Source organism: Cervus elaphus, chromosome 28 (assembly GCF_910594005.1).
Source record: "Cervus elaphus chromosome 28, mCerEla1.1, whole genome shotgun sequence".
Taxonomy (NCBI): Eukaryota; Metazoa; Chordata; class Mammalia; order Artiodactyla; family Cervidae; genus Cervus; species Cervus elaphus.
This window is the reverse complement of record NC_057842.1, coordinates 25275008-25290498: the sequence shown is the minus strand read 5'-3', so window position 1 is coordinate 25290498 and position 15491 is coordinate 25275008. Positions and strand designations below refer to the sequence as shown.

General features: G+C 40.7%; 1 protein-coding gene across 2 annotated transcripts in view; it reads left to right on the top strand.

The window, feature by feature from the left end:
• The window catches only part of LOC122685281, a 374369-nt gene that overhangs the window by 230968 nt on the left and 127910 nt on the right, over window positions 1-15491 (top strand). For both annotated transcript variants that reach the window (XR_006338326.1, XM_043889886.1), the window contains exon 3: window positions 2823-2916. Coding sequence is in view for 1 of the 2 variants with exons in the window: in XM_043889886.1 (XP_043745821.1) it covers window positions 2823-2916 (94 nt within the window). In the remaining variant the exon portion in view is untranslated. The remainder of the gene's footprint in view (window positions 1-2822; window positions 2917-15491) is intronic.

Sequence of the window (15491 nt, the reverse complement as noted above, 5' to 3'; positions counted from 1 at the left end):
AATGGTCCATGGTTTTAAGTTCATATGTACCTGACCCCAGATAGTTTCTGGTCAATATAGATGTGTTCTGAAAGTGTGACAATGAGTGGGAAGCTACAGTCTTTGGGTAGTTTTGGGCTCACTCAGTATCAGCCACAGAGTGTGTGCTTTCAAATTATGATCTTAATGATATCACTTATATGTGGAATCTGAAGTATGATACAAATGAACCTGTTTACAAAATAGAAATACACTCACAGACATAGAAAACAGACTTGTGTTTGTCAGAGGGGAGGAGGCTGAGAGGGGATGGGCTGGGAAGATGGGGTTAGCAGATATAAGCTTTTATATATAGAATGAATAAACAGCAAGGTCCTACTGTATAGCACAGAGAACTATATTCAATATTCTGTGATAATTCATAATGGAAAAGAATAAAAAAATTGTGTATGTGTGTACAACTGAATCACTTTGCTGCATAGCAGAGATTAACACAACACTGCAAATCAGCTCTACTTCAATTTAAAAATTATTCTAATCTTAGTGAAATGATAAATTGTTATATTTTCAAGGACCTTCAGTGTTACTGGTAGTGCTTGAAGCTAAGACTGTTAAATCCTTGAGAGTCAAAGATGTACTCTGTTGTGAACTGTAATTTAACTGAGCAGCAGAAAACCTGACGTATTCTCGGTGCTACAGTCTTGTGAGAGTAGCCCACAGTCCTGTACACCAAAAGGTCTGTGCAGTATTTAGGTGTTAACAGGGTATAAGAACAAAGGACACTAATTTGCAGTCTTGTCTTGAACTTGCAACACAGAAATGTTATTAATATTTTAGGGCACATCTGTGTTTAATAAATGCAGAGAAAGACACTGGGTAGAATTCAAGACCTCTTCCTAGGTATGGCACTAATAGATCAGCATTTGACTTAAGTTTATTTGCTTTTTAAAAAAACTCTAGACCACAGAATCTCCATGAATTAGATGGGAGGGCGGGGGAAATATCTTCCTTCACACCCTCAAAGAGCTAAATTTTAGCTTCTCAATTCCCAAGTCACATTAAACAAAGACCTATTACATGACTCTGTGAACATAGCCCCCAAAGTTATGACTTATTTTCCAATTTTATAAAAAGTTGTGGTTCCAACAGGAATGGTATTTGCAATTTAAAAAGATTAAGTATAGGTTATCTTTGTCTCTTCTTCAGGATCCTTATTATCTCTCAACCTCTTGTTCAGATTATTCTTCTAGGAACTCACAGGCTTCCCTGGTGGCTCAGATGGTAAAGACTCTGTCTGCAATGCAGGAGACCTGGTTTCAATCCCTGGGTCGGAAGATCCCTCAGAGGAGGGAATGGTTACCCACTCCAGTATTCTTGCCTTGAGAATTCCATGGACAGAGGAGCCTGGTGGGCTACAGTCCTTGGGGTCACAGAGAGTTGGACACGACTGAGCGACTAATACACATACAAACACACAGTAACTCACAGTTTTGAAAGTGAATAGTTAGTATGACTGAGTTATACACCCAGATTTTATCAGTGGTTTTTAAAGAAGGTCTATAATTTGCTTTTACTCCATCTCTGCTAACACTCCATCTCTGGAGTGTTAAGGTTGGGCAGTGAAGCCAGAATCCACAGCTTGGGCTGTAAGATCATCTGTGAGGCTCCAGTCTTCTGTTCTCAGAAGTTGCAACATTCAACAGCAGGTGAAGTTTATCTTTAACATCATCTCTTTTCCTTAAAGTCTCCATCCCCCTCCTCATGGGCTCAGCCTCCAACATGCTGCCCTCCACCTGCTGAATACCTTCTGACAACACTTCCAATCTGAATTACTGTACTCAAATAATTCCTGGGGTTATGAACCTCTTTTCATAGCCCCATTTCTGGAAGGACCCTGATCTCAACTATGATCTGATAAGCTAATTTGTGTGAAGTGTTGGTAACCAAAATGATGTAGGGGTTACCTCCTTGAGGCTGGCAGTTACTCAGTTTCTAGAGAAAGGAAGTTGGTCTCAACCTATTGAAAGTTTTATTTGGACCTTGAAAAAATAGCATTAAATGACCAATTTTACCTTTAAGACATTCATGGATATTGAATCTTCTGAGAACTGTGGCTAGAAATATTGTATGCCATGATCAACAGTGACTTAAAAAAATCTAATAAAATTTAAAGAAACCCTCTCAGTGATTTTTTTAAGAATCAAAAATGTGTAATGATTTACTTTTCTTGTTTAAAATAAGCATTTGCATGTTAGAAAATCTTAGTCCATAAAATTCTTTGTCCGGTATATAAAATTATCACAACTTTAGTCCTTACTAGAAATGTGAATATATACAGAAATATGACAAGATCTATTTCCTAAGAAAGATTTGAAGATTAACATAAGTGGATAAAATATAAAGTCTTTGCAAGACTGCTCAAGTTGGTGATAGCAATGGGTTTATTCTCATACAAAATCACACTGTTTAAAAAAAAAATCACACTGTTACCTGAGACTTCAGTGTTGGCAAAAACAACCTTTGATGGTTGAAGTCAGTATGTAAACAGTAACTATTCTCTCAATTCTAAATAAAGGTTAAAAATACTGATGTATTTAGTTAACATGTTTAGGTATTTTATTTTTTTAATTGGTAAGAAGAGGAATAAGAGTGCTTTAATTTCATGAATGAGGAAATGGAGCCACAGAAAGGCAAAGTGACTTTTCCATGGTCACAAAGGAGGACAGTGGCACATTTCCAATATATTTGATCTGTCCCTTGCTCAACTATGCTTCATTTAACCAGCTAGAGCACCAAAAACTCTGGGGTTTACTCACATCATTTTTTTTCTTTTTCAAAAAAAGGTGTGAAAGCCATCTCTAGAGTGTTAAGGTTGGGCAGTGAAGCCAGATGTGGGCAGATGGCAGACTGCATGGAAACAACCCTGACTCTTGCAAGGTCAGTAGAAGGCTGTGGGGTGTGCATTTGACATATTTGAGTCAATAACCTCTCAAGACACAGTGGGAAGGAAGAGCCTCCCTACCTTCCCAGGACCACCCAGTATGAGTGAAAATATTTATTTCTGTAAATCCATGAAAGACCTGAAAAGGAGTGATGGTGAATATCAACACTTGTACTCTATTTTCACTGTGACCCATGCACTTGCCCTTCCATCACAGGGGCAGATTCACACGTGCCCAAGGAAATACATGTAGAGTGGTTCATTGTAACATTGTTACAACAGGAGGCAGAGGAAACAAGCTTGTGGTCCATTAGTAGGGTTATGGACAGATTGTGGTTTATCATTAATGGGAAACCTTAATGTGGTTAAAGCAAACGAATTAGATCTACAAGATTCCTTAAACCTCAAGAGCATAATGTGGAAAGAGATCAAATGAAACGGAAGGTCTTGGTATCTTCTGACACCACCAGTGGTGCCCCCGTCAACTGAAAAAAATGCTCAACCTGCAAGTTGAGAGTTACGTTTTATTAGGTGGACAAATCTGAGGACTTAAGCCCAGGACACAACTTCTCGGATAACTGAGAAAACTGTCCTGAAGAGGAAGGAGGGAATGCCAATTTTTGCAGCAATGCCAGATAGTTGGAACAGAAGTTTACTGTTCATAAAAGAAAACCAAGTATCTCAAGCTAAGGAATTTAGCATTTTTCTATATATGGGAAGACGCAAGGCAAGAGTCTGGGCGCCCTGAAATCATTCCTTTGATGTGCACCTCAGCTGTAGGGGCCAGGATCCTGCTTTCTCATCCTGAGTTTCCTCAAACTGCACTGTTGTGGCTGGTTGCCATCTGATGATTCAGTGGTTCTGTTAGGAACTTTTGCAAGACAATCTCCATATTTGAAGTCTTTGATTTTATATTTTCTAGTACATCCTTCTATCTTGATCATCTATAACTGATTATTTAATAGAGTAATCAGTTTCTCTTTTCCACTATATCTGCTGATAATAATGCCAACTCTGATCAATTCTGGGTGCAAAATTCCCAGGAATACTGGGCTACATACTAAAATGTATTTAAGAAGAAAAATTAAATGTAAACCATTTATTAAAAAGGCACATTTGCCAATTAGGATTTTAAGCTTTTAAATTAATTTTTAATGGGAAATCATGTAAATAACTCAAACATCAAAGTATAAAAATGTATACAGGAAAAGCCTGGCCTGCTCTTGTCTCCTGTCTCTTATCTACTCAGTTCTCATTGCTCCAACAGATAAAACTGTTATTAATTTCATGTTATAATAGGTTTTCAAGTCAATTGGAGAGATGAGATAGCTATGCGGTCCTAGTTATTTATAGGAAAATTTATATAAACATATTTATGGAGAAGCTGGTACATGTAAAACAATATGCCAATCCAACGTGAGTAAGACCCATTTTCTCCCACTGCAGAGCCTGTCATATAGTAAGGAAAATCAACAAATTCAACTGTAATAAAAGCCCCAGTACAATCAGTTTGAGGCCCATCCCATTGTCAGAATCCATGACAGGTCACAAGTCTGAACTTGGTTCAGAAAACATGATCGCCATAGCCATAACCATTAGAGATATCCAAATAAGAGAACACAAAATTACATCTAATCTATTAAACACAAAATTACATCTGATTTATTTATTTCACACATTTGCTATAGTGTGAAATGATGGGTAGGATGCTGGCATGGAAGGGAAAGGCATTACAAATGGAAAAAGCCACATTAGCAAGCATACGGAGGCTGGGAGAACACGGGCACAATCGAACTCTAGGTACCTTGTTTTGGTTGAAGGGTAGTATATAGCTGACAGTTTGTTTATAGTTTGGGAAATAATGAGACAAGTCAGGAAAGTTTAATTTGAGACCTGCGTGTTATGGGAAATCCGTAAGTCCTGCGGTAGGCAGTTTGTTTAATGCCATGTGTACGGGGAAGCTATTGAAAGTTTTTGCGCAGGCATGCTCATGGCTGGACTCCAGAAAGAGTAATATTGTGGCAGGGTAAACTTGAACTGGAGAAACTGGTACATATAAAACAATGTGCTAATCCAAGATGGGTAATGTTAAAAAAAAAAAAATGGTTCTCAAAAAAATTTAGTTGGGGCTGGATGAATATGTGTTGGGTTGACTGTAGTTGACACCTATTTTTTATATATATATAATCATTAATAGCATAGTATTTCAATGTCAAAAATATCCTAGTTTGGATAATGATGTATTCATCTGCTTCTCCCTAGTTGAGAGATTTTTACAGCATTCCAGGTACTTGAAATTCATAACTGGACCTTCACACAGATATTTTTAAGACATAGGCATTAATCTTTATGATGCTTGGTAATAAGATATGTTGTTGTTATTCAGTCACTGAATCGTGTCTGATTCTTTTTGGTCCTGTAACACACCAGGTCCTCTGTCCTCCACTGTCTCCGGGAGTTTGCTCAAATTCTTGAGTCAGTGATGCTCTCTAACCATCTCATCCTCTGTCATCCCCTTCTCCTTTTGCCTTCAGTCTTTCCCAGCATCCAGGCTTTTCCAATGAGTTGGCTCTTTGCGTCAGGTGGCCAAAGTATTGGAGCTTCAGCTTCAGCATCAGTCCTTCCAATGAATATTCAGGATTGATTTCCTTTAGGATTAACTGGTTGGAACTCCTTGCAGTCCAAGGGACTCTCAAGATACAAGGACAACAGAAAAGAGCTTATCAAAATATCAGTTTAGGGTTTTCAATCCACTACATAAGAGGGAGATTGGTGGCACCAAGAAACAAAATAGGGAAGTTAGGAGAAAGAGCTAGTTTAGAGATAGTGTAAGAGATATTTTTTGGTTACCTACCCCAAACTTTCCCTTACCCACTTCTTTCTGGCTAGGAGAAACCCAAAATTGTTTAGTTATTCACCTTTTGCTGCATAATTATATTCCTAGGGAAAAGGAATCTAGATTAGCTCAGTTGGTAAAGAATCCACCTGCAATGCAGGAGACCCCAGTTCAATTCCTGGGTCAGGAAGATCCCCTGGAAAATGGATAGGCTACTCCCTCCAGTATTCTTGGTCTTTCCTTGTGACTCAGCTGGTAAAGAATCTGCCTGCAATGTGGGAGACCTGGGTTGGGAAGATCCCTTGGAGAAGGGAAAGGCTACCCACTCTAGTATTCTGGCCTGAAGAATTCCATGGACTGTATAGTCCGTGGGGTCACAAAGAGTCAGACATGACTGAGTGACTTTCACTTTAAGCTAATCATAGTAATTCTTTAATCGCTGTCAGTGATTGGTGTGGGAAGAGTCTAGCTCTGACCAGTGAGATGGGAGAGAAAGCCTAATGGGAGGGAACTTACATGAAAGTTGAAAGTGAAAAGTGAAAGTGAAGTCGCTCAGTCGTGTCCAATTCCTTGCAACCCCATGGACTGTAGCCTTCCACGCTCCTCTGTCCATGGGATTTTCCAGGCAAGAGTACTGGAGTGGGTTGTCATTTCCTTCTCCAGAGGATCTTCCTGACCCAGGGATCCAACCCAGGTCTCCCGCATTGTAGGCAGGTGCTTTACTGTCTGAGCAACCAGGGAAGTTACAGTGTATAGTGCAGTGAAGTCGCTCAGTCATGTCCGACTCTTTGCAACCCCATGGACTATAGCCTACCAGGCTCCTCTGTCCATGGGATTCTCCAGGCAAGAGTACTGGAGTGGGTTGCCATTTCCTTCTCCAGGGGATCTTCCCAACCCAGGGATCGAACCCGGGTCTCCTGCATTGCAGGCAGACACTTTAACCTCTGAGCCACCAGGGAAGCCCACCAGGGAAGTTATTAGTTCTCAAAAAGAAATGCAAGAGAGAGATAGAATCTCTGTTCCTGCCTTCAGACATTGGCATGAAAAGAAACAGGACCTGAAGCTACTTCTGTCATCTAGGATCAGAAGAGTGTGCCTAGAGATGTGCTGAGAAAGATGCAGTGATAAGATAAAGAGATGCGGGTGATATTACTGGGTGATACTGAATTAACATTTATGGAGACTTCTTACCCCAGGACTTCTTGTTATATGAACTGGGGGATCCTCTTACTGTTAGAACATTTTCCATCATATCTTCTATTACTTGTATCCCCCAAATTCTCCTGATTCAGAGGTAGGTGCTGGGATGGATTAGGGAGGAAAGAAGTTTGAGTTTGACTTCTGATTAAAGTCTGAAGCTGGAATAAGGACTTGATCATCTAAACTTCCATAGTGTTTCGTCTATCCTGCTTGTCTCTTTTCCATTTCCAACCAGTACTTAGACATCAAAGTAGAGTCTCTCCCATGAGATTATAAACACTGCTAGATTAAATTCAGTTTCAGATTCATGCTTTATTTTGCAGTACAAAGATCAATTCTTATATAATGGAAGACCTTAATAAATATTTCTTCAGGTAATTAATGAATACCTTGAACAAAATTAAGTAAGGCACTTAGAGGATAGACTGTCCCAGGTGTCAAAAATGTGTTCTTTAGCAATATTACTGGGGTAGGCTATTAGTCAGAGATATTTGAGAGAAGGTTGTAGGTATATCTGTCATTTTATAGCCTAAACTGCATGGATAATTTTGGCATAGAAATTAATTGTTTTCTCAGGATGATTAATCAAAATCTGTAAAAGTATTTTAATAACTAGACACACTTTTCTGGAGAAGTACAAGAAATGAAGACTTGGTCTCAATAAAATAGACACAAAGAACTTTAAAATCTACTTCACTAGGAATGATGAGGATAAATAATCTAACATATGTTAAAGCACTGTGGGCTCTTTAGAAACTGCTATATGAATCAAATATAAATACTAATGATCCATATTGGCAGTCTGCCAGCTTTTCAACGGAGTTACATTGATGCCTATGTTCCAAAAACATAATTTCAAAACATAAAACTTTTATTCCAGAAAGTTTTAAAAAACCAATACATAGAATCACAAACAATGGTTATTTCTTTGTTATTGTTGTTGTTCAGTCACTAAGTGGTGTCCGACTTTTTGGGACCCCATGAACTGCAGCACACCAAGCATCCCTGTCCTTCGCTACCTCCCAGAGTTTGCTCAGACTCATGTCCATTGAGTCAGTGATGCCATCCAACAATCTCATCCTCTGTCACCTCCTTCTCCTCCTGCCTTCACTCTTTCCCTGTATCAGGGTCTTCTTGAATGAGTCAGCTGTTCACATCAGGTGGCCAAACTATTTGAGCTTCAGCATCAGTCCCTTCAATGAATAGTCAGAGTTGATTTCCTTTAGGATTGACTGCTTTGATCTCCTTGCAGTCCAAGGGACTCTCAAGAGTCTTCTCCAGCACCACAACTTAAAAGCATCAATTGTTCAATGCTTGGCCTTCTTCATGGTCCAACTCTCACATCTCTACATGACTCCTGGAAAAAAAATACCTTTGACTATATGGACCTTTGTTGGCAAACTGATGTTTCTACTTTTTAATATGGTGTCTAGGTTTCTCATAGCTTGTCATCCAAGGAGCAAGAGTCTTTTAATTTCATGGCTACAGTTACCGTCCACAGTGATTTTCGAGCCCAAGTCTGAAAATCTGTCCCTGTTTCCACTTTTTCCCAATATATTTGCCATGAAGCAATGGGACCAGATGCCAAGATCTTAGTTGTTTGAATGCTGAGTTTTAATCCAGTTTTTTCACTCTTCTCTTTTACCCTGATCAAGATGCTCTTTAATTTCTCTTCACTTTCTGCCATTAGAGTGGCATCATCTGCATATCTGAGGTTGTTGATATTCCTCCCAGCAATCTTGATTCTAGTATATGAGTAATCCACCCTGGCATTTGTCATGATGTTCTCTGCATAGAAGTTAAATAAGCATAATAACAATATACAGCCTTGACGTACTCCTTTTCCAATTTTGAACCAGTCCATTGTTCCATGTCTAGTTCTAATGGTGGCTTCTTGACCTGCATACAGTTTTCTCAGGAGACAGATAAACTGGTCCAGTATTCCCATCTCTTTAAGAATTTTTCACAGTTTGTTGTGATCCATATATTCAAAGGCTTTAGCATAGTCAATGAAACAGAAGTAGATTTTTTTTTCTGGAATTCCCTTGCTTTTTCTATGATCCAGTGGATGTTGGAAATTTGATGTCTGGTTTCTCTGCCTTTTCTAAATCCAGCTTGAACATCTGGAAGTTCTCAGTTCATGTACTGTTGAAGCCATCCTTGAAGAATTTTGAGCTTTACTTTGCTAGCCTGTGAAATGAGTACAATTGTATGATAGTTTGAATATTCTTTTGCATTACCTTTCTTTGGGATTGAAGTGAAACCTGACCTTTTCCAGTCCTGTGGCCACTGCTGATTTTTTCCACATTTTGCTTGCATATTGAGTGCAACACATTAACAGCATCACCTTTCAGGATTTAAAATAGCTCAACTGGAATTCCTTCACCTCCACTAGCTTTGTTTGTAGTCATGCTTCCTAAAACCCACTTGATTTCACACTCCAGGATGTCTGGCTCTAGGCGAGTGATCACACCATCATGGTTATCTGGGTCATTAAGATCTCTTTTATATAGTTCTTCTATGTATTTTTGCCACCTCTTCTTAATATCTTCTGCTTCTGTTAGGTCCATACCATTTCTGTCCTTTATTGAGCCTATCTTTGCATGAAATGTTCCCTTGGTATCTAATTTTCTTAAAGAGATCTCTAGTCTTTCCCATTCTATTATTTTCCTCTGTTTCTTTGCATTGATCACTGAGGAAGGCTTTCTTATGTCTCCTTGCTATTCTTTGAAATGCTGTAGACCCAACAGAGACTGAGCCAGACCTGCCTTTGAGTGTTTGAGTGTCTTCTGCAGAGGCACGGGTCAGCAGAGGCACGTTTCCAAGGCAAGCCTGCCACAGAGACAGGGGTTCTGGCTGCAGCAGACCTGGGTCATGCAGCATTACCCACCATAGAACTGCCGAGCAGACAGCCCACAAACTGCAGACAAATATGCCAAAGAAATTCTCACACTGAATTTTCTAGAACTGAAAGTTCTAGGACCCACAACAGATTTCCCAACCTGGGGATCTGGCAAAGGGACTGAGAAGCCCCAGGGAATTTGACCTTGGAAGCCAGTGGGATTTGATTACCGAACTTCCACAGGACTGCAGAAACAGACTCTTGGAGAGCACAAACAAAAACTTGTGTGCACCAGGACCCAGAAGAAAGGAGCAGTGACCCCACAAGAGACTGACCCAGACTTGCCTGTGAGTGTCTAGGAGTCTCTGGTGGAGGCATTGGTTGACAGTTTGGCCTCAGGCCAAACAACAGGGAGGGAACACAGCTCCACCCATCAACAGAAAATTGGATTAAAGATTTACTGAGCATGGCCCTGCCCATCAGAACAAGACCCAATTTCCCCCACCCCCACCCCAGTGAGTCTCTCCCACCATGAAGCCTCCATAAGCCTCTTATCCTGATTCATCAGAGGGCAGGCAGAATGAAAACCACAGTCACAGAAAACTAACCAAACTGATCACATGGACCACAGCCTTGTCTAACTCAATGAAACTATGACCCATGCCATGTAGGACCACCCAAGATGGACGCGTCATGGTGGAGAGTTCTGACAAAACGTGGAGAAGGGAATGCCAAACCACTTCAGTATTCTTGCCTTGAGAATCCCATGAACAGTATGAAAAGGAAAAAGGATAGAACTCTGAATGATGAACTCCCCACATCAGTAGGTGCCCAATATGCTACTGGAGAAATAATTCTAGAAACAAAGAAGAGATGGAGCCAAAGTGAAAACAGTGCCCAGTTGTGGATGTGACTGGTGCTGGAAGTAAAGTCTGATGCTGTAAAGAACAATATTACATAGGAACCTGGAATGTTAGGTCCATGACTCAAGGTAAATTGAAAGTGGTCAAATAGGAGCATCAACATTTTAGGAATCAGTGAACTGAAATGGACCAGAATGGGTGAATTTAATTCAGATGATCATTATATCTACTACTGTGGGCAGGATTACCTTAGAAGAAATAGAGTAGCCCTCCTAGTCAACAAAAGAGTCTGAAACACAATACTTAGGTGCAATCTCAAAAATGACAGAATGATCTCTGTTCGTAAACCATTCAGTATCACAGTAATTCAAATCTATGCTCCAACACTAATGCTGAGAAGCTGAAGTTGAATGGTTCTATGGAGATGACTTGCAAGAACTTCTAAAACTAACATTAAAAAAAAAAATGTCCTTTTCATCATAGGGGACTGAAATGCAAAAGTAGGAAGTCAAGAGATACCTGGAGTAACAGGCAAATTTGGCCTTGGAGTACAAAATGAAACAGGGAAAAGGCTAACAGAGTTTTGCCAAGAGCACACTGGTCATAGCAAACACCCTCTTCCAACAGCACAAGAGACAACTCTACACATGGGCATCACCAGATGGTCAATACCAAAATCAGACTGATTATATTCTTTGCAGTCGGAGATGGAGAAACTCTATACAGTCAGCAAAAACAAGACCGGAAGCTGACTGTGGCTCAGATCATGAACTCCTTATTGCCAAATTCAGACTTAAATTGAAGAAAGTGGGGGAAACCACTAGACCATTCAGATATGACCTAAATCAAATCCCTTTTAATTATACAGTGGGAGTGACAAATAGATTCAAGGGATTAGGTCTGATAGACAGAGTGCCTGAAGAACTACAGACAGAGGTTTGTGACATTGTATAGGAGGCAGGGATCAAGACCATTCCCAAGAAAAAGAAATGCAAAAAGGCAAAATGGTTGTCAGAGGAGGCCTTACAAATAGCTGAGAAAAGAAGAGAAGTGAAAGGCAAAGGAGAAAAGGAAAGATTACCCATCTGAATGCAGAGGCCACATGGAGGAGTACAAAGGATGCCAGCTGATAGCATCAAAGCCCCATACATATGGGTGAAGCTATTTGGACCCTCCTGCCTACCCCAGTCACTAACTAAATGCAGACACGGGGGTAAACCCAGATGAGATTAGTAGAGAGGTATCCTGTGAATCCACAGAATTGTAAAAAAATAATAAGTCATTATTCTTTTAAGCCACAAAATTTGGAGTGGTTTAGTATGTAGTAATAGATAGTTGGGGATAAGGCAATGGCACCCCACTCCAGTACTCTTGCCTGGAGAATCTCGTGGACGGAGGAGCCTGGTAGGCTGCAGTCCGTGGGGTCGCTAAGAGTCGGACACGACTGAGCGACTTCACTTTCACTTTTCACTTTCATGTATTGGAGAAGGAAATGGCAACCCACTCCAGTGTTTTTGCCTGGAGAATCCCAGGGATGGCGGAGCCTGGTGGGCTGCCGTCTATGGGGTCGCACAGAGTTGGACATGACTGAAGCAACTTAGCAGCAGTAGCAGCAGCAGCAATAGATAGCTAATACAGAGGGTATTCATTATATTCTGCTACAGAAAAGGTCAGCCAAGGAGAGATGAAATGCTTGTCATCCTTCAGATTTAACTCTATGTTAATTGTGAACTATGATCACTACATGTATGTTTTACATGCGGTTAGATGAGATAATATCAGAAGCTGGATGTACCAAATCGAGGAATATTAAACTCTGGCTTGGCTTGTTTTAATGCAATTTTTAATGCAATGTTTATTGTTATCAACAATAATAATGCACCAATTAAAAGCTTTTAATGCATTCCAGTCTAATACTAAATCAAATGAGATACCAGGATACCAGAGACAACCCATAACTCTCCCAGGAAAAGAGAACATCTGGTTACATTAGCCATAATCCAAAAGGAAATTCTGATCATCAAACAATCAGGGTTCTACCAGTGCTGTGCAAAATTCAAACAGGAAGATCTTGAAACTCCTCAAAATCCTGCTGGTCCCAAACTGGGCACATGGGAAATGTTGTTTCTCATTGTTCCTGGACAATAGCAGTTAAAATATAGCTTTATGAACTTTCACCTACATGGTGAAAGAGATGTAAATTCTCTTAAGAGTAAATATATTTAGGTTTGTCCTTCATGAGATTAATGGTTTTTTAAATCTGTGATAATCTCCTCTCCCACTGCACCCTTCAGAGCATTAGAGCACGTGTAAGTTCAAAGTCTTCCTGCGCCCACACTGAGAACCGTTGAAGGCATTTTGATAGACTCCTTACCGCATTTATGAAATCTAAGACTTTTCTTATGCTTTCTTTCCTTGTCCTAGAATGTTGTACCAAAATGGAAAGTTAGAGACCCAAATTGATTTTTGAAAGGTAGAAGGGAAAAGTGTCGTGTCCTAAGGCTGTTTATAATTCCATTTTCTCTAAGTACATGAGCTTTCTATCTGTGCAGTAGCTGACTTTCAAAAAGACAGAAAGGCTTTGAAACTACTTCTACCTAGGAACGAGTGTTAAGAAACTGGTTTTCTCCAGTGTCCTGGCTAAGTACATGAACACACAGTGACATGTGCACACAGACACACTTAGACACACCCACACATTTTTCAGATGAGTATTTGGAGGGTAGTTAGTAAGATATTTTTTGCTTGAGGCTACCATCAGATTTTGGAAATGTGTTGTAACTGGTAATACGATCTGCATCCTAAGTGTAGTGTTTCTGGCAAATGTAAGTCATCAGGAAGGCAAAATGCAGCACCCTGTACATAACGGGATTATTTAGATAAAAGCCCACTATGCCTGCAATCCAGAGAAGGCAGTGGAACCCCACTCCAGTACTCTTGCCTGGAAAATCCCATGGACGGAGGAGCCTGGTAGGCTGCAGTCCATGGAGTCTCTAAGAGTCGGACACGACTGAGCAACTTCACTTACACTTTTCACTTTCATGCATTGGAGAAGGAAATGGCAACCCACTCCAGTGTTCTTGCCTGGAGAATCCCAGGGACGGGGGAGCCTGGTAGGCTGCCGTCTATGGGGTCGCACAGAGTCGGACACGACTGAAGCGACTTAGCAGCAGCAGCAGCATGCCTGCGATCATGAGAACAAAGGAAGTGGGCATCCCCAGCTCAACCAACCACTCTCACCTCCGTGAAATCCTCTATCATGGAAGTCTTTTTTTCCCCCAAAGCATTGTTTTTTAGACTTTTACTTTCCTGATTCTTTTTCTGAACTGAATAATGTGAAAGTTTCTTTGTAGTGATTAATTTGGTGAGTATCACAATGTATTCACACATAGGACTGTGTGGAAATTTCTATCTGACATAAGTCCTGGCATTTGCAATTTGAACTTTTTCTTATACTTTTGTAAATCTAAGTATTCTTTAAATACACTTACATAAATACACACACACACACATACACAGTCTCACATATACTCAGGGGAATAGTTCCTGAACATTAAAAACTACTGATATCACTGTTGAAATTCAAACTCTTCAGTGTTTCAAAATCCTTCATATGATCAACTTAAATTCTTGTACAGAGATAAAATTTGACTCAAATTAGACAGAGGAGGGGAAGAAAAGGTGACAAAAGATAAGGCCTGGAATTCAAAACCCATGACTAGATTCAGTAGTTAAATTGGAAGATCGTCAATTAGATAAAAATCCTCAGGAAAAAAAAAATACAAGAATGAGTTTTTTAAACCTAGAAGAGGGATTGGTGTGGTCACAGTGATAATAAACCAGATTGGGACCGTCACTTCCAGTTACTGACAGAATCAAGGGACGAGTTAACCTTTCTCAGGAGAATGTTAGAAAATCCTTTTTTTCTGTAGGAAACATGTTCTTTTATCAACAGATTAGAAACATCACAAGCCACAGGCTATTAAATAGATCGTCCCTTGGCTCTCATTCAGTTCTAGTTCCAATTTTCTCTGCATATCTGAGCAAAGATACAATCCTTGGTGTGTGTCCACCCTCAGCACATGGAATCTGTGTTATTTAGTTCACACTGAGAGTCATCCTGGGTACACCTGAATGTACCACAGCCTGACAGCCTGCATATTACACACACACGTGACAACCTGACGGCCTACGTAGTACACACACACGTGACAACCTGACGGCCTACATGCCACACACACACGTGACAACCTGACGGCCTACATGCCACACACACACGTGACAACCTGACGGCCTACATGCCACACACACACGTGACAACCTGACGGCCTACATGCCACACACACACGTGACAACCTGACGGCCTACATGCCACACACACACACGTGACAACCTGACGGCCTACATGCCACACACACACGTGACAACCTGACGGCCTACATGCCACACACACACGTGACAACCTGACGGCCTACATGCCACACACACACACGTGACAACCTGACGGCCTACATGCCACACACACACGTGACAACCTGACGGCCTACATGCCACACACACATGTGACAACCTGACGGCCTACATGCCACACACACACGTGACAACCTGACGGCCTACATGCTACACACACACACGTAACAACCTGACGGCCTACACAGTATACACACACGTAACAACCTGACGGCCTACATGCTATACACACACGTAACAACCTGATGGCCTATATGCTACACACACGTGACAACCTGACGGCCTACATGTTACACACACACGTGACAACCTGACGGCCTACATGCTACACACACACGTGACAACCTGACAGCCTACATG